The sequence below is a fragment of the Hemitrygon akajei genome, chromosome 16 (assembly GCF_048418815.1).
Source record: "Hemitrygon akajei chromosome 16, sHemAka1.3, whole genome shotgun sequence".
NCBI classification, from domain to species: domain Eukaryota; kingdom Metazoa; phylum Chordata; class Chondrichthyes; order Myliobatiformes; family Dasyatidae; genus Hemitrygon; species Hemitrygon akajei.
The window spans coordinates 90401311-90421299 of NC_133139.1; the positions used below are offsets into that span (position 1 = coordinate 90401311).

General features: G+C 43.1%; 1 protein-coding gene across 1 annotated transcript in view; it reads right to left on the reverse strand.

The window, feature by feature from the left end:
• The window catches only part of LOC140740288 (transitional endoplasmic reticulum ATPase-like), a 79342-nt gene that overhangs the window by 54717 nt on the left and 4636 nt on the right, over nt 1-19989 (reverse strand). Inside the window, 1 exon segment of the mRNA XM_073069426.1 lies at nt 2095-2206. Within this exon segment, the coding sequence (XP_072925527.1) occupies nt 2095-2206 (112 nt within the window).

Genomic DNA, 19989 nt, shown 5'->3' on the forward strand with positions numbered 1-19989 from the left:
AGCCAATAATATTAAAGAAAATACCATAAGGTTCTTCAGATACATAAAGTGTAAAAGAGAGGTGAGTGTGGATATTGGACTGCTGGAAGATGGTGCTCCATTACTGATTTATTATTTCCTCTCAACCCAATTCTCCTGCCTTTTCCCCACAAGGAAGGGTATAGGTTAAGATCAGAGGACTGAGATTTAATAGGAAGCTGAGGGGAAACATTTTAACCCACTGTCTGGTCAGTATATATTGTCATAGAAAAGTGCAGCAGAGAAACAGGTCCTTTGGTCCATCTAGTTCATGCCAAACCATTTAAACTGCCTACTCCCATCGGCCTGCAGCAGGACCACAGCCCTCCGTACCCATTCTATCCATGTACTTCGCTTAAATGTTGTCACCAAGCTCGCAGGCACTGCATGGACTGAGATAACGATGAAGATGATCTTTATTTGTCACGTACATCGAAACATCAAACCATACAGTGAAATGCGCCATTCCTGTCAAATCAGCATGGACTGTGTTGGGAGGAACTCAAGTGTCACAACGTTTGCGGCAGAAACATAGCACGACCACAACTTACCAACCCTGACGTAATGTATGGATCTATTTCTTTTAGAGCAACAACTCCTTGGCACTACGTATGGACTGTAGTCTATGCATGTGTATTGTTCGTCCTCTTCCCCCTCTCCCCCCCAATGTGAATACACTTGTAGTGCTAGGTTATGGACCGTAGTTTTCGATGGGACTGTAGACCAAGGTTTCTTCGGGGACTTTTGCTATTGTTTGCATGGTGGGTGGGGGTTGGTATTTCTGTTGGTGCAAGTGAGGGGAGGGTCAATGCTTTGGCTGCTGCTTGTGTGTGTGGGGGGAGGTGGGTCTTGGGGTTCTGGTGTTTCCATCATTCATTCTTTGAGGTTTCTTGTGTTGTGGATGTCTGTGAAGAGTTTGAATTTCAGGTTGTATACTGTATACATTCTCTGATGTTAAGTTGAACCATTTGAATTAAACCAATTGATTTTTGAACCTGGAGCTCATGGAGGAACTGGAGCCCATGCCCATTCAGACAGAACATATGGACAGCGGTGGGAACTGAACACTGATCGGTGATCACTGGTGCTATAATAGCATTGCACTAACTGCTCTGCTTCCATACTGTCCTGCCAGAAGAAGTGGTCAAGGCAAGTACATTAACCACATTGAAAATGTACTTTGACAGGTTCCTGGATTAGAAACGTTTGGGCAAAAAGCAGGCAATGGGACTAGCTTAATTGGTCTTCATGGTCCAGTTAGGCTGCAGCCAGCATCCTTGTAAATCTCCTCTGCACTCTTCTGAGCTTGAGGGCCTGTTGCATATCCTTCCTATTTACAGGACACAGAACAGTACGGAAACAGGACCCTCAGCCCAAACACCCCATGCTAACCATTGCTTCCTTCTTGCTCGTCCCAGTTGCTCTCATTCAGCCACTAAGTCTCCAAGCATCTCACCTTCAGGTACCTATCCAAATATCTCTGCTTCTACCACTTCCTCTGACAAATCCTTCCTGGTGCAGTACTCACCACACTCTTTCATTTGAATTCTCCCTGCTTCTTCGGCGATATGATGTCCTTGTAAAAGAAGGCTCTGCTACACACAGAGCTACTGAAACCCACCTTCTTGTTGACCCATGGGGTTCACTGGTGGTGACGGTCTCCAGCACCTGCTGGGAATCCCAATGTTTGCTTTTGCAACAGGGTCCTGTTATCAACATTAACGAACCTTGGGCAGCACACTGATGCAGCAGGTCAGGCCAGCGTCCAGGGGTCAATTCCCAGCTCGGGTGCTGTCTGTGTGGAATTTGCCTGCTCTCCCTCTAATGCTCCTGGGTTTTCTCTGGGGTGCCCAGGATTCCTCCCACGTCCCAAGGATAGGTGGATTGGTGGGCTGATTGGCCGCTGTGTGTTGGTGAGTGGTAGAAGATGGGAGCACAGGACCAGTGGGAACGTGTATCCAATGATGCTCGTGGACCTTGTAGGCCCAAGGGCCTGTCTCCAGGTTGAGTGAATCCATCTCTGTGAAACCTCCCACCCAGCTGGGACATGGGACCAGAGAGCAAGGCCATGGGTACCTGAGAGAGTGAAACAATGCTGTTGTCGTCATTGATGGCCTCATCCACAATGAGCCGGTTGGGGCGGTGTTTCTGTTGTAGAATCGCTGTCGAGACATCTTCGGGCTTTGCACTGCAAAGACAAAAGATGGAATGACTTGTTAACCAAGCACTGATCGGTCCTTCCATTGTTCCTGTAAAGGGACAGCGAGTCGGGGTGTAACTTCCCTTTTCCCTGTGTAAAGTCAAGATACCAAACAACCAAACATAATGACTGGGGGGAGATGGAAGTGGAAACAACTAGAGACTGAACTGACTCGATGGGCTGAATGGCCTCTTTCTTTGCTGTACTATTGTATCATTGGCAAGAAACAATCTGGTGAAGGAACTCAACAGGTTCTGGTTACAGAAAGGAACTGTCGATATTCTAGGCTAATTGCTGATGCAGGGTCTTGACCTGAAACAGTGATGATTCCTTCCCCCCACCCCTCCATAGATGCTGCCTGACCCACAGAGTTCCTCTAGTAGATTGTGTGTCGCTCCAGACTGCAGCATCTGCAGTCTCTTGTGTCACCATGGGAACATACAATAGTATAACACAGGCCATTCAGCCCATGATGTTGTGTTGAACTAAAGAAACTAGTACCCGTAATTAAACACCTAACTAAACTAATCCCTCTTGCCTATACAATGCCCATATATCTCCATTCTCTACATATTCATATACCCATCTGAATCCCTCTTAAACACCTTTATCTTATCTGCAGCACATTCCAGACAATCACCTCTCTGTGTAAAAAATTTGAACCACAAATCTCCTTTGAACTTTCCCCTCTCACTTTAACTACATGCCCTCTAGTATGAAACATTTTGACCCTAGGAAAAAGTTCCTGGCTATCCACCCTATCTATACTTCTAATAATCTTCCTTCAGCCTCTGCCGCCTCATTATTCTTATTACCTCAGTACAGCAGCCAACATAATCAAAGACCTCACCCACTCCCGACGTTCTCTCTTCTTCCCTCTCCCATCAGGCAGAAGACACAAATGCTTGAAAGCCAATACCATCAGGTTCCAGATCAGCTTCTACTCATTGTTATAAGACCCTAAGACCTTAAAATATAGGAGGAGAATTAGGACATTTGGCCCATCGAGTCTGCTCCACCAGTTCATCATGGCTGATCCAACTTTTTCTCTCAGCCCCAATCTCCTGCCTTCTCCCCACATCCCTTCATGTCCTGACCAATCAAGAATCTATCAACCTCTGCATTAAATGTACATAAATACTTGGCCTTCACAGCTGCCTGTGGCAATGAATTCCACACATTCATCACTCTCTGGCTGAAGAAATTCCTCCTCATCTTCATTCTAAAAGGATGCCCTTTATTCTGAGGGACTGTCCTCTCTCCCCCCATAGGGAGCAAACAAACCATTCAATCCTGAAATCATTTTCATAAACTTCCTTTGAACCCTCCCCAGTTTCAGCACATCCTTTCTAAGATAAGGGACTGAACCCTGCTCACAATACTCCAAGTGAGGCCTCACCAGTGCTTTTTAAAGTTTCAACATTACATCCTTGCTTATTTTTTTATTTAAGTCCTCTTGAAATGAATGCTAATATTGCATTTGTCTTCCTCACAACAGACTCAAACTGCAGATCAACCTTTAGGGAATCCTGCCCAAGGACTCCCAAGTCCCTTTGCACCTCAGATTTTTGTATTTTCTCTCCAGTTAAAAATAGTCAACCCTTTTATTTCTTCCACCATAATGCATGACCAAACACTTCTCAAATGTATTCCATCCGCCATTACTTTTGCCCATTCTCCTAATCTAAGTCCTTCTGTAGCCTCTCTATTTCCTCAAAACCACCTGCCCCTCCACCTATTTTCACATTGCCTGCAAACTTTGCAAGAAAGCCATCAATCCCATCATCCAAATCATTGACGTATGACATAAAAAGAACCGGTCCCAACACAGACCCTTGTGGAACACCACTAGTCACCAGCAGTCACCCAGTAAAGGCTCCCTTCATTCTCACTCTTTGTCTCCTGCCAATCAGCTACTGCTTTAGCCATGCTAGAATCTTTACTGAAATACCATGGGCTTAGAACTGGTTATGCAGCCTCATGGGCTGGCACCTAGTCAAAGGCCTTCTGAAAATCCAAGTACACAACATCAAATGATTCTCCTTTGCCTATCTTGTTTGTCATTTCTTCAAAGAATTCCAACAGATTAGTCAGGCAAGATTTTCCCTTCAGGAAACCATGTGGACTATGGCCTATTTTATCAGGTGCCTCCAAGTACCCTGAAACCACATCCTCAACAATCAACTCCAACCACTGAGTTCAGACTAACTGGCCTATAGTTTCCTTCCTTCTGCCTCTCTCTCTTCTTGAAGAGTGGAGTGACATTTGCAATTTTTCAATCTTCCAGAACCATTTTAGAATCTAGTGATTCTTGAAAGATCATTAATAACCTCCACAATCTCTTCAGCCACTTCTTTCAGAACCCTGGGTGTACACCTTCTGGTCCAGGTGACTTACCTACCTTCAGACCTTTCAGTCTCCAAGATACTTCGCTTTAGTTATGGTAATTTCACATTCTTCATGCCCCCTGACACCTGGAACTTCCACCATTCTGCCAGTGTCTTCCACAGTGAAGACTGATGCAAATTATTTATTCAGTTAGTCCACCATTTCTTTGTCCCCCAATACTACCTCTTCAGCATCACTTTCCAATGGTCCAATATCTACGTTCACCTCTCTTTTACACTTTATGTATCTGAAGAAACTTTTGGTATCCTTTTTAATACTACTGGCTAGCCTATTTTCATATTCTATCTTTACTTTCTTAATTACTTTAGTTGCCTTCTATTGGTTTTTAAAAGCTTCCCAAAAATCTAACTTCCCACTAACTTTTGTTCTATTATATACCCTCTCTTTGGCTTTTATGTTGGCTTTGACTTCTCTTGTTAGCCACAGTTGTGTCATCTTTCCTTAAGAAAACTTCTTCCACTCTGGGATATATACACCTTGTGCCTTTTGAATTGCTTCCAGAAAGTCCAGCCATTGCTGCTTTGCTGTCATCCCTGCATGTGTTCTTTTCCAATCAATTCTGGCCAATTCCTCTCTCATAATGCTATTTCTTTTACTCCATTGTTATACTGATACACCTGACTTTAGCTTCTCCTTTTCAAATTTCAGGGTGAACTTGATCATATTATGATCACTTCCCATAAGGGTTCTTTTACCTTCAGCTCTCTAATCAATTCCAGGTCATTGCCCAACACCCAGTCCAGAATAGCTGATCTTCTACTGAGCTCAACCATGAGCAGCTCTGAAAAGCCATCTTGTAAGTATTCTAGAAATTTCCCCTCCTGGGATTCATCACCAACCTGATTTTTCCAATCAACCTGTATATTGAAATCCCCATGACTATTGTAATATTGCCCATTTGGCATGCATTTTCTATCTCCTGTTGTAATTTGTACATCATCTCCTTATGATTGTGTAATCAAAATGGCTTCTTTGTTTTGTTAAAAGTAGGAATGCTTCTTTGTTGCGAGAGAGTGCTGGAAGCTTGTTTGGGTTAAAATTTACTGATAACGAGAATTGTATTCCTTTGTAAACCAATTGGGATTAATGTTGTTCTTTCTCCTGAGTCTGTAAGCGATTGTTGGCGGGCATTTTGGGCAGATCGGCGCGAGGGGGTGAGAGAGAGAGAGAGGACGCGATGCTGTAAACTGGGCGAGGAACGGACCCCAAGTGGGGGTCCAAGGCCAGGAGGTACCCCGAGGAGAGGAGACGAAGATCGATGTGCTTGGTTGACCACTTCAGGTGGTCCTGAGCTACGAGTCGAGGAGTTCGGAGGGGATCGAATGGTGGCCAGAAGGCTTCAGTAATTGAGCTCCAATGGTTGTGTACGAAGTGGTTTGGACTTTGATAAGTTTGGTGCCTTTTCCTTATTTTTTTTCCTTCATATATACTGTATCGTTATTAACCACTTAGTTATAGTAACCTTTATAAATTGTATTCATTTAATCGCATATGGTGTACTGTCTGTTCTTTGGCGAGGTGGGGACATCACACAGCATCCACACCAGCTGATTACCCAGTTTGGCGGGGCCGAAGGCTGCTCCCCCTAGACGAGATCGAGCTGAGCGAGCCTGAGGCGACCCAGGGGGTTACAATTGTTTTCGGGATTGTGTACAACTCCCATCAGGGTCTTTTTATCCTTGCAGTTCCTTATCTCTATCCACAATGATTCAACGTCTTCCCACTCTATGTCATCTCTTTCCATTGATTTGATTACATTTTTTTACCAACACAGCAACATCCCCCCCCCCCACCCCCCCCCCCCCCCCCCCGCCTTCCTGCTTATTCTTCCGATACAATGTGTATCGTTTGGAGTTAAGCTCCCAGCTATAATCGTACAGCTATGATTCAGTGATACCCACAACATCATACCTGCCAATCTGCAACTATGCTGCAAGTTCATCTCCCTTATTCTGTATACTGCGCGCATTCAGATACAACACCTGTATTGGCCCTTTTTGATTTTGTCCACCTTTTACATTGCGACTCATCCTGTTGACTGCAATTTTTCCCTGTCAACAGCCTCTCCTCTCTACCCTTTGCCTGTTTGTATACCAGCCACCTCATCTTCAGCACTGTTATCCGCCTTTCCTAAGAGACACCTTGCAGCTCAGAACACTGGTCACACCATGCTCAACCTTTTGATTCCTAACTGTGTCTGAAGTCTTACCAACATCTGCCACCACAACCTCTCCACTAACTGTTCTGGCACTCTGGTTCCCATCATCCTGCAACTCCAGTTTAAACCCCACCGTGCAGCATTAACAAGCCTTTCCATTAGGACATTAGTTCCCTTCCAGTTCAGGTCCAAACCATCCCTTCTGTACAGGTCCCACCTTTCCTGGAAGAGAGCTCAATGTTCCAAAAATCTTCTGCTCTCCTTCCTACACTAACTCCTTAGCCATGTATTAAACTGTATAATCTTCCCAGTTCTGGCCTCACTAACACATGGCACAGATAGCAATCCTGAGATCACAACCCTGGAGGCCCTGCTCTTTAACTTAGCACCTAACTCCCTGAACTCCCTCAGCAGAACCTTATCACTCATCTTACCCATGTCATTGGTACCTAAATGGACCACGACTTCTAGCTGCTCACCCTCCCACATAAGAATGCTGAGGATTTGAGATATCCTGGACCCTGGTACCCAGGAGGCAACATACCATCCAGCAATCTGGTTCTCACCCACAGAACCTCCTGTGCATTCCCCCAATGAATCCCCTATCACCACAGCATGCCTCCTCTCCCCTCCTTCCCTTCTGAGTCACAGAGGCAGATCAGTGCCAGACACGCGACACTGTGACTCTGTTAGGTCATCCCCCAACAGTATCTAAAGTGATATATACCTGTTGTTGAGGGCAATGACCACAGGCTCTTAACTCCTTTCCCCTTTTTGATTAATAAAAGACTATTGAATGGTTCTCTTGTACTCTTCACCTCACAATCAACCTCTTCATGGCCTTATTGTCTACCTGCACTGTAACACTTTCTTCTACTTTCTGTAATTGTTTTACCTCGCTGTGCGTCAGAATCAGATTTAATACCATTGGCAAATGTTACAAAATATGCTGCTTTGCAGCAGCAGCAGTACACAAAAAAACTATAAATTACCATACAAAGTATATATGTATTGCACATATATGTAGATAGTTAGATATATAGATAGATTAAATTAAATAACTAGTGCAAAATGAGAGTAAGAATAATGAGGTTGAGTTCATGGGTTGGTTCAACATCCACTCAGAAATCCAATGGGGGAGGGAAAGAAGATGTTTCTAAAATGTTGAGTGTGTACCTTCAGGCTTCTGAACCTCCTCCCTGATGGTAGCAATAAGAAGAGGGCATGTCCTGGGTGGTGGGGGTCCTTAATGACAGATGCCTTCTTTGTAATTGCATCATTATGTTAGATCCAGGATAGATCTTCAGAGACGCTGACACCCAGGAACTTGAAGCTGTTCATCCTTTCTATTGCTGGTCACTCGATAAGGACTGGTGTGTGTTCCCCTGACTTCTCCTTCCTGAAGCCCACAATTAATTCTGGGATTTGCTGACTAAGTGCAAGGTTGTTACTGTGACACCATTGAACTAGCTGATCAATCTGACAGGACACTGAATGTAGATCAGTACAGCACAGGACAGCCCCTCCACCCCATATTGCCGTGCCAAACCAATTATATTAGTAATCCAATGGCCTTCTGTATGTCTCCTTGTCACAATCTGAGATTCCTCCAACAGAGGTGTCATCGACAAATTTATAGATGGCATTTGAGCTGTGCCTAGCCACACAGTCATGGATGTAGAGAGAGCAATGGGTTAAGCACATATCTTTGAAACGGGATTGGAAAATCAGTGTTGCTTGCCAGCGAGGAGGAGATATTATTACCATCTTCATTGACTGTGGTCTCCTGATGAGAAATGTAGTTGCAGAAGGTACAGAGGCCCAGCTTTTGATTAGTACTATGGGTGTGATGGTGTTGAACACTGCCTGACATTAATATTGCAGCTGATCTTTATTAACAGTTATGAAAGACAAGTTTTCACTGTATCCCAGTCTGTGTGACAATAAGAAACCAATTCCAATTCATCATCTTTCAATGAGAGGCATCATTCTATGACAGGTGACTGTTTGAAGTAGTTATTAATTTAAAAGAATTAACAGGTGGTATGATGGTTGATCTTTAGGATTATAAAGGTTAAAGGTAATTATAGCCATCACGTTGATTCCAAAACAATAAATCCAGGCGGCTCACTGCTTTATCTCCAGTGCTTTCTTGCTCTAGTTTTGCAGTTCTCTACAACTGTTACAACCCACATCACTTGACACTGTCAATCACATGACACTGTCAGTCACTTGACACTGTCAATCACATGACACTGTGCCAATGTGTTGTTTGCGTCAATGAGCAACACAGCCCAAGGATGTGCCGGAGACAGCTCAGAAGTTTTTCTTCAAATGTTTCTGGCACCAACAAAGCACGCTCACAACCTCCTAACCCTAACCGCTACCTTTTTGGAATGTGGGAGGAAACCAGAACACCCTGAGGTCATGGGGAGAACAAACTCCTTCCAGACAGCGGTGGGAAATGAACCGCAGATCTTCTGATTGCTGGTGATGTAAAGCATTACTCTAACCACTATGCTACTGTGCTGCTTTTTGAATCACCCATCACCCTCTGAATGCACAGTGCTAACTACAATGCACACATAATCTCTAACAACTATTTACTGGAGGAACTCAAAAGGTCTGGCAGCACAGGTGGGAGGAAAGGAACTGTCAACATTTTGGGTTGAAACATCAGCTATTTCTTTCCCCCGCAGATGTTTTTACCCTGCTGAGTCTCTACAGCAAAATGTTTACTGCTTGAGATTCCGGTAGTTGCAGTCCCTTACGTCTACACATGGGATCTTCTCTGGTCACCTATGTTGGGGCTTGGGCTTGACAGCAATCTGAAAAGGTGTATCTGCATCAGGGTCTGTGATCTCTCAGTGCTGCCTAACCCTCCCCCTCACTTCTGTGTTTGCTCTCCAGGGTGGGATTTCTATCGTAAAATTACACTGAGTGTGTGGTCAGCTTACAGAGGCCAGAAGCATTGATCTGTTTCAAACCAAGCCAGGCAGGCCTCATTGATCTGGTAAAATAAAGATCTGGAAAAAAGCCAAACACCCAGCTTTCTAAAATATCATGTGAACCCTTGACAGCAGCTGATAAAATGTGCTGTTTCTTTCATATTTTATGTTTATTTATTTTATCCGAACAATTTTTTTATTCTTTATCTGAAAATTTTGGGTAATGATTTGTGTGTATTGTGTAAGGGCGAACTTCTGTTATTCAAACTGACAGAAGGTGGAGGCACTATGTACACTAGACATGATGCATGGGGAATGCAGTGACGAAGGGATAAGGAGACATTTACAAAGCAGTTCATCGCTGGTCTCTTTACCTCAATCCACGCTCATTGAGGGCCTCCCATTGATTTTTATAAATGACCTGGATATAGAGGTGGAAGGATGGGTGAGTAAGTTTGCGGATGACACGAAGATTTGAGGAGTTGTGGATGGAGCTGCAGGTTGTCGAAGGTTACAAGAGGATATAAACAGGCTGCAGAGCTGGGCAGAAAAATGGCAGATGGAGTTCAATCTGAATAAGTGTGAGGTGACGCATTTTGGAAGGACAAACCAGAAGACTGAGTACAGGATTAATGGTCAGTTACTTAAGGGTGTGGATGAACAAAGGGACCTTGGGGTTCAAATCCATACATCCCTCAAGGTCGCTGCGCATGTTGATAGGGTAGTTAAGAAGGCCTATGGGATACTAGGCTTCATTAACAGGGGGATTGATTTCAAGCGTAGAGAGGTCATGTTGCAACTCTACAAATCTCTGGTGCGACCACACTTAGAGTATTGTGTTCAATTCTGGTCACCTCATTATAGGAAGGATGTGGAAGCTATGGAGAGGGTGCAGAGGAGATTTACCAGGATGTTGCCTGGTTTGGAGAACAAGTCATATGAAGCAAGGTTAGCAGAGCTGGGACTTTTCTCTTTTGAGCGTAGAAGAATGAGAGGGGACTTGATAGAGGTCTACAAGATTATGAGAGGCGTAGATAGGGTGGATAGTCAGTACCTTTTTCCCAGAGCACGATTAACACCAGAGGGCATATGTACAAAATTAAGGGAGGGAAGTTTAGGGGAGACATCAGGGGTAAGTTTTTTTACACAGAGGGTTGTGAGTGCCTGCAATGACTTGCCAGGGATGGTGGTTGAGGCTAAAACATTAGGGGTATTTAAGAGCCTCTTGGACAGGCACATGGATGAAAGAAAATTAGAGGGTTAAGGGGTAGTGTGGGTTTAATACTTTTTTTTTAAGGATTATATGGGTCGGCACAACATGGAGAGGTGAAGGGCCTGTACTGTGCTGTAATGTTCTATGGTTCTAACACCATATGACAGGAGCAGAATTAGGCCATTTGGGCAAACAAGTTTGCTCCACAATTCCACCATGACTGATTTATTTACCTCTTCAACCCCATTCTCCTGCCTTCTCTCAGTAACCTTTGACACCATGACTAATCAAGAATCTATCAACCTCTGCTTTAAATATACTCAATGATATGGCTCCAGAGGCATCTCCAGCAATGAATTCCACAGATTCACCAGCTAAAGAAATTCTTCCACATCTCTGTTCCAAAGTAACATTCTTCTATTCTGAAGCTGTGCCCAGAACACCCAGACTCTCCCACTATAGGAAATATACTTGGTATAGCCACACTATCCAGGCCTTTCAACAGATTCCTCACATTCTTTGAAACTCCAGTGAGTACAGGGTACAGGCCTGGAGACAACAAATACTCCTCAAACGATAAACCTTTCATTCCCAGGATCATTCCTGGCAACATAAAGACTACAGAACCTGAACTGGTACCAGACTACATCCAGGATATAAGGAGTTCCCTCACAGCCTTGGAGTGGAGTGGGAAGAATTTCACATAAACATTAAATTCAGACTGCTTGAAGTGTTGACAATGTGGTTCTTGACGAGACCAAGTATTCCTTGTTGTCAATTTTCCCACTCGATTTCCTTCCTAATTTCTGAATTCCATCTTTCTCTGCATTTCACCCTGTACCTTAACTCTATCTCTCATCTCCTCTTTCTCTACAATTCCTCCCTATGAGGGGATTTCTTCTCGTTTTCTGGAATTCCTTTCTGTGCTCTCACTTATCCTGGCTTTGGTAACTGTGAGAATTCGGTGAGTTGTCAAAAAGAGTCAGTCCGGTCCCCATCTCACTCTGACTGTGACCTTCTTCACAGTGACAATCCCAGCCCTTCTGCCTGAAATTCTTTGTCACTGGGCTGCTCTGCTCCCTCAAGGTCCCACAGACAGTAGCCTGGGCAAAGTCAGCCACTGGGTAAGGGACCTGAGGATTTACACTGCGGCTTATTTCTATCCCAATGCCCAAGTCTGTTCCACTAATCTATGTCTGATTGAATTTCTCTTCTCTGCATAACCTTTGACACCCTTATAAATCAAGAACCTATCAACCTCCGCTCTAAATATACCCAATGACTTTGCCTCCACAGCCATCTGTGGCAATAAATTCCACAGATTCACCATCCTCTGACTAAAGAAATTCCTCCTCATCTCTGTTCTGAAGAGTTTTTTTGTCTATTCCGAGTTTGTGCCCTCTGGTGCTAGATTCACCCACTAACTGAAACATCCTCTCCACATCCACTCTATCTAGGAAGTGCAAATTCACCCGCTGTTGGGTGGTGACTCATTTATCATTCCTATCACCTTGTCAGGTGGAAAACTAGGGTAGACACTGGTAATTGAATCCTCCTCCATCAGCTGAAACACACTGGCCTCAACCCACACCTCGATGGCGGAAGGCTGTGGTTGATGCCCACTGGGATAATGCCTTACGTGCCTTTAATCCCATTAGACCAATGCACATTCAGGTGGAGGTACAGAAGCCTGAAGGCACACACTGAGCGATTCAGGAACAGCTTATCCCCTCTGCAATCCAATTTTTAAATGGACACTGAAGCTTTGAGCACTACCTCATGTTTTTAATATACAGTATTTCTGTTCTTGCACACTTTTAAAAAATCTGTTCAATATACGTAATTGATTTACTTGTTTATTTATTATTATGCTTTATTGTATTTATTATTATTTTTTTCTCTCTGCTAGCTTATGTATTGCATTGAACTGCTAAGTTAACAAATTTCACATCGCGTGCCGGTGATAACAAACCTGATTCCGATTCTATACATCATATTCAGCATTGAGAATTAATGGTCGAGCATTGCATCAACCCTGTTATCTGTAAAGCTCCTGGAAGCCAGTCACTTTGCATTGCAAGTTCTAATTGTGTTCTTTCTTGTAACGATTGTTTAATTTATATTTCATTTATAATGTTGTGCATCTCATGCTATGTTGCTGGGAGGCTGCTGCAGGTTTTCGTTTGTCCATCTTTCTGTGTGTGTAGTTTTACATTATCTTTGCTTGTGTGTAATTTTTCATTGATTCTATTGTATTTCTCTGTTCTACTGTGAATGCCTGCAAGAAAATGAATTTCAGGATAGTATATGGTGACATATTTGGACTTTGGTGATAAATGAAGTTTACTCATTAAACCTCTGCAAACTGTACTTGTCCACATGACAATAAACTCAACTTTGACTTTGACACTTGGGACTTTCTGGAATGAGTTGGAATTGACTTTTTTTCCTGAACTATTGACTTTTGCATCGATTAACACCCAGACAGTCCTCTAATGCATTACTTTTCAACATTACACAATATGATAAAAATCTCAATGAATCACATGAATTGAAATACGGAATAGCTATCACATATTCCATGGGAATAGTGATCCAGGTGGCTGGAAAGGGAGTATGTGAACAGAGATCCCAGTGACTGGAAAGGGGCACAGCAAATATCACACAGGAAGTCAGGTGTCAAACTATGGGGAAACACTCTGGTGGAAATCAACAGGTTGGGACGCATCTGTGGATGCAAAATTTATCTAGATCTGTACTAAAGAGAGGAAAAAAAGTTTACAAAATGTGAAAGATGTTCTTTATTGTACTGTAATTCATTATACCCTTGAATTAATAAATAGAAAAGTATGTGATTTTTCAATTTTTGTTCTAAATATTAGAAGTATACATACAAAAAGAAATTAAAGTGCCATGCAGTTTTCAAGCTGTGTAAACATTTGCTGCTCAAAGCCATGGTTAATTCATATAGCTGTAAGAAAATATTAGCAGGAACATTGCTTCCTATATCTTTTAGTATTGATTCTAAAGTTCTCTTAGTTGTTTTTAAAGTTCTCAATGGTCTGGGACCAGAGAATATCAGAGCATGGCTTTTATTTTATAATCCTGCTCGAGCTCTCTGGTCCTCTTCCGCCGGTCTCTTAAATTTAAATGATCTCCCTCAAAAGATAATTGGCAGATCAGCTTTTTTGAACGACGCTCCTTAACTGTGGAATTCAATGCCTAAAACTATAAGGGATGCAGACTCAATTGAGACTTTTAAACATCAGCTCAAAACCTATTTATTTCACCTTGCTTTTAACTAACATCTTTTTGTCCCTTATTTTCATATTTGCACTTTATCCCATTGTAGAGCACTTTGGATGAAAATTGCTTGATAAATAAGTTATCATTATTTATATTTTCTCAGCTCAAGCTGGTAAAATCTGAGGTACCAGAAGAGCCAAGCAAACTCATTTCTCAATTGCTAGGAAGTTTCGGACTATTCTCATGGTGCTTAGTATTGTGGCTTTCTAAAGATTTACATAGATTATTATTATCTTCATCACTTCATACTGGCTATCTCCCCACCATATTTTAGTTCAGATGAAGGATCTTGACCTGAACTGTCCATTTTCCACCACAAGAGCTGCCTGACCTGCTGAGTTCCTTCACTGTTTTGTGTGTTGCTTCAGATAACAGCATCTGAATTTTCTTGTGTCTCTGGTGTGCAATGGTCCATATTTCCCTCACACAAATTCAAAACAATCAATTGTTGTCACTTTGTCGCTTACACCAGCTTGCTCTGTGCCAACTGGTTGCTTTACAAAATGAGCACACTTTGAAAAGTGCTTCACTGCTTGCAGATCACTCTGGCATAAAGTAAAAGGCATTACAAAACTGGCAACAGTGGTGTATCTGTTAGAGCTGATGCTTCACCGTTCCAGACATCCAGGTTTGAACGACCTCTAGTGCTGTCTGCATGGAGTTTGCATGTTCTCCTTGCGAGTTCATTGGCTTCCTTGGCATGCTCCAATTTTTATCAGGCTTGCACGAGCAGGCACCTCACAGTCTCCACCCAGCGTTCAAGAGTTGCCTGCCACTTGTTTCCAACTCACCTGCAGCCTATTTAAACCCAACTTTCATCCGCAGTCTATTTTTTTACCTTTTGAACCAGCCAGCCTCAACTAGTTGCTCCTAGTCATCAGTTACCCTGTTACCTGAGAGTTTAGTATCTGTCCTTTCTTGTTTTGTGTCCCTTCATGGCTTGTCATTTTGCAATTTACTAGGAAAATACCCTTTACTGCTAAATTGTCTCTGATGCTCTGCTTTTGGGTCAAGCCCCTTCTACCTTTTGTGACAGTTTTTCTTGCATCCCAAATGTGTTTGGACACTGTAAATACTCTTCAGTGAGTGAATCAAATCTGTGGATAGTTGATGGGAATGGGGGAGGGTAAAATGGGATTAGAGGAGGACTAAAAAGAGCATAGCATCTGGGTCCCTGGTATTTTAAAGTTAGCCAGTTACCAAACCATCAGGATTTCCCAATAGTCAGACAGCAGATTATTGGAGTGTTACTATATTTGGGAATTCAGTGACTGGGCTTGTACAGGTCATTCACAGGGCACACTTTCATCGGCCCTTATCGAATAGATGTATGGGGGGGGGAGGGAGAATCAGCCAACTGTTCAGATGCTGAGTGAACAAGGTGTTCCTTTCTTAATTTGGTCCAGACTTATTTATCACATATGCATTGAAATATTCACTGTCATGCATCGTTTGTGTTGACACCCAGCACACCAAATCCACAAGGGTCAGCATAGCATGTCCACAATGTTACACCAAAACACACAAACAGCAGCAATGCAAGCCCCTTTCCCAGCCTCCCACTCGCTATTCCCATCCCTCCCTCCCACCTTAATGTTCTTCTATTAGAAAACGATAAGGGCAAGTATTATACAGTCCAGCACAATACACAGATTGGGCTGCCTGTTGCAACTTGGGTTGAGTGTGCAGATCCTCCACTTTGTGATGAGTGGATGAGACACGGTCCTCATACACCCATTAGCACAACGTTTTACAGTACCGGTGACCTGGGTTCAATTCCCACCGCTGCCTGTAACGAGTTTGTACGTTCTCCCCGTGACAGTGTGGGTTTCCTCTGGGTGCTCTAGTTTCCTCTCACATACCAAAGAGGAATTGGTTGGTAGGTTAATTGTTCATTAACCTAAATTGTCCCGTGATTAGGCTAGTGCTAAATCAGGGGATTGCTAGATGACACGTCCTGATAGGCCGGAAGGGCCTGTTCTGCGCTGTATCTCAATAAATAAATAAATGGATTATGGTTGAGGTATGTGGGTACCAACCTCAGCCTAAACCACCATTCAAATGTAGAATAGTTTAGCATAAGAATAGGCCCATTGGCCTACAATGTCTGCACCAAATGTATGGAATTAAATTAAAGCTCTTCTGCTGAGTGTGTCCATATCCCACTATTCTCTACATATTCATATGTTTGTCTAAAAGCTTCTTAAATGGCAGCAATAGGAATGTGGAGAGATTAGGGAATAATGCAAATGGAGGCTTGATGGTCAGTATCTATTCAAAGGGCTGAAGGGCCTGTTTCATTGTTGCATGTGATTTATGGAATGACGGCTCCTACATGTTTGCTTCAATGAGCACTGCACTGAATATGTCCAAATATGACTCCTCCTCGCCCTTCCCATGCTATAAACGCCAATTGAAATTGATAGCGTAGTGGTTAGGTTGCTGGATATCTTGGGTCACAGTCAGGAATTGAAATCACACGAGATGTATCCTAGGCTGTGAAGAGAGGCAGGCTGGAGATAGCTGGGGCCCTAATGGAGATTTTAAGATCTTCATTGGCTACTAGTGAGGTGTTTCAAGAGTGTGGACATAGTGAGACCTTGAAGCAGACTAAACTAGATGCAATAAATTCAGTAGGGCGCTCAGGAAAAACTTGTTTACTCAGAGAGCAGTGGGAAAATTGAACTTGCCACAGTAGGAGTTGTTCTGGCGTCCTAGAGTTATACAGGATTGAAATAAGGCCTTAGGCCTAACTTGCCTATGCTGACCAAGCTGTCAAACTGAGCAAAATCCTTTTAGGGTAAAGAAGTTTAAGGATTAAAGATTAGCTAGATACAGCATGGAATAGGCCCTTCTGGCCCTTTGAGCCATATTGCCCCAGCAATTTCCCATCTTAATCCTAGACTAATCATGGGGCAATGCACAAATACCAATGATCCCATCAACCGGTAGGTCTTTGGACTGTAGGAGGAAACCAGAGCACCTGGAGGAAACCCACATAGTCACGTGGAGAACATACAAGCTCCCTGCAGGCATCGGCAGGAATTGAACCCAGGTCATCTATACTGCAAAGTGTTTTGCTAACCACTAACATCGACACATTCAGTGAGGTACATTGTCTGCGTCAAATCAGTCAGCAAAGATTTAGCTGAGCAGCCGGCAAGTTACCACATTTATGGTGTCAGCACAGCATGCCCACAACTCACTAAACATAGCTATACATCTCTGTAATGTGGGAAGGATCTGGAGCACCTGGAGGAAACCCAATAGGAGCACACACAAACTCTTTACAGGCAGCACCAGGACACAGTCTTCCAGTTGTTTCTGTAAAGTGACTGCACTAATCAGGAGGATACCATACTATATGTTTAAGGCCAGTTGAGTAAGCGTTAGGGAGAAAGGAAAACATTATCAGCACTGGTTATCTTGAAGTTAAGCTGGTGGTGTGAGCTGAAATGAGCTGGGAGGAGGTTGGTATGGGACAGCACATGGACATGATATCCATGTAATTCTGACCTCTCTGAGTCTCTTCCTCAAGACATATTTTATAACAAATAACATGCATTTTTGATCTAAGTACTTTTAACCAGAAATTAGAGTAATCAATGTTCATGCTGCCAGGTTGATGTAGAGGAGGCCATAGATTGACATAGGGTTGGGAAGTGGCATTAGAATGGGTGGCCGCATATTGTGGCAGGCGGAGTGCAGGTGCTTGACAAAGGTCCCCCAATCTACATCGGGTATTAGGTCCCCTAGCTATATATATATGCGCCTCAGAACTTTACAAAGTACTATATGTAGTACTGAGCAAGGATACAGGGAGGGAGTAACACACAAAATGGTGAAGGAACTAAGCAGGTCAGGCAGCATCTATGGAGTGAATAAACAGTTGGCATTTTGGACTGAGACAGAGATAAAGGATAAACTGTTTCATGTTGTAAGTGAGATGACATGGAAATCACTGTCTGCAGGGACAGTGGAAGTGGAGTCTGTCAGGGTGTTTAAAACAGAGATGTACAGGAGATTCACCATAACGTTGTCTGGGATGGAGAGTTCTGATTAAGAAGAGAGACTGGGTCTGGTCTCCCTCGAGTAGAGAAGGTCAAGAAGGGATATGATTGAAGTATATAAAATTATGAGAGATATAAACAAGGAACTTTTCCCCATATCAGACAAAATGAGAGGACATGGGTTGACACAAGACATGAGTGAGGCTGTAGATGCTGGAAATATTAAACAAAACATAAAATGCTGGAGGAACTCAGGTTAGTCAGTGTCTATGGAGGGGAATGAACTATCGATGCTTTGGACTAGAATCCTTCATCATGCAGGCTGAGGGTAGCAGACACCAACAGAATCAACAAACTCATTCGTAAGGCCAGTGATGTTGTGGGGGTGGAATTGGACTCTCTGATGGTGGTGTCTGAAAAGAGGATGCTGTCCAAGTTGCATGCCATCTTGGACAATGTCTCCCATCCACTCCATAATGTACTGGTCAGGCACAGGAGTACATTCAGCCAGAGACTCATTCCACCGAGATGTAACACTGAGCGTCATAGGAAGTCATTCCTGCCTGTGGCCATCAAACTTTACAACTCCTCCCTCGGAGTGTCAGACACCCTGAGCCAGTAGGCTGGTCCTGGACTTATTTCCACTTGGCATAATTTACTTATTATTTAATTATTTCTGGTTTTATTTTGCTATATTTCTACACCATTCTTGGTTGGTGCAACTGTAACGAAACCCAATTTCCCTCGGGATTAATAAAGTATGTCTATCTGTCTGTCTGTTTAGGATAGGGGGAAAAGGATGATCTTCTTCACCCACAAAGCAGCAACTCCCCGGAACGTGTTGCATGCCTGGTACGGAAGCACCAATACCCAAGAACGGAAAAGCCTACACAAAGTTGTGTATTCAGCCCAGTCCATCACAGGAAGATCCCTCCCCACCAGTGAACACATCTACACAGAGCGCTGCCACAAGACAGCAGCCTCCATCATCAAGGACCCCTACCATCCAGGCAGTGCTCTCTTCTCACCGCTGTCACTGGACGGGGGTACAGGAACCTCAGGTCCCACACCGTCAGGTTCAGGAATGGGTATTACTCTTCAACCATCAGGCTCCTGAACCAGCATGGATAACTTCACTCACTACAACACTGAACTAATCACTGAACATAACATATGAACTCACTTTCAAGATCTCATGCTCTCAGTATTATTTATTTATATTTATTATTGTTATTAGTTTATTTTTGCATATGCACAATTTGATTTCTCTAGCTCATTGGCTGTTTGTCAGTCTGTATGTTGCTTTTCATTGATTCAATTGCATTTTGTGTGTTCTATTGTGAAGACCTGTAGCAAAATGAATCTCAAGCTAGTATATGGTGACATATATGCACTTTGATAATAGAGTTAGTTTGAACTTGAACTTTGAGAAGTAGTTACCTACAGTGTTTGATAGGTGTCTAGTCAAGGGGTGGCGAACCTCTGACACACGCACAAAATTGTTGACATGGTCCATGCGGTGCCATCTCTCAATTCTTTAAACCCCACCTAAAGAGTAAGAATTTTGGGTTGTATATTGTATACATTCTCTGATATTAAACGGAACTATTGAACTACAATAAAAACATACCTAATCATTATCTTTTCTGTCAAAAGAACCAGTGAATGGTTCTTCTGCAACCCAAAAACAGTGAGGTGTTTTCACACGAAATGCCTCACGCCCACTT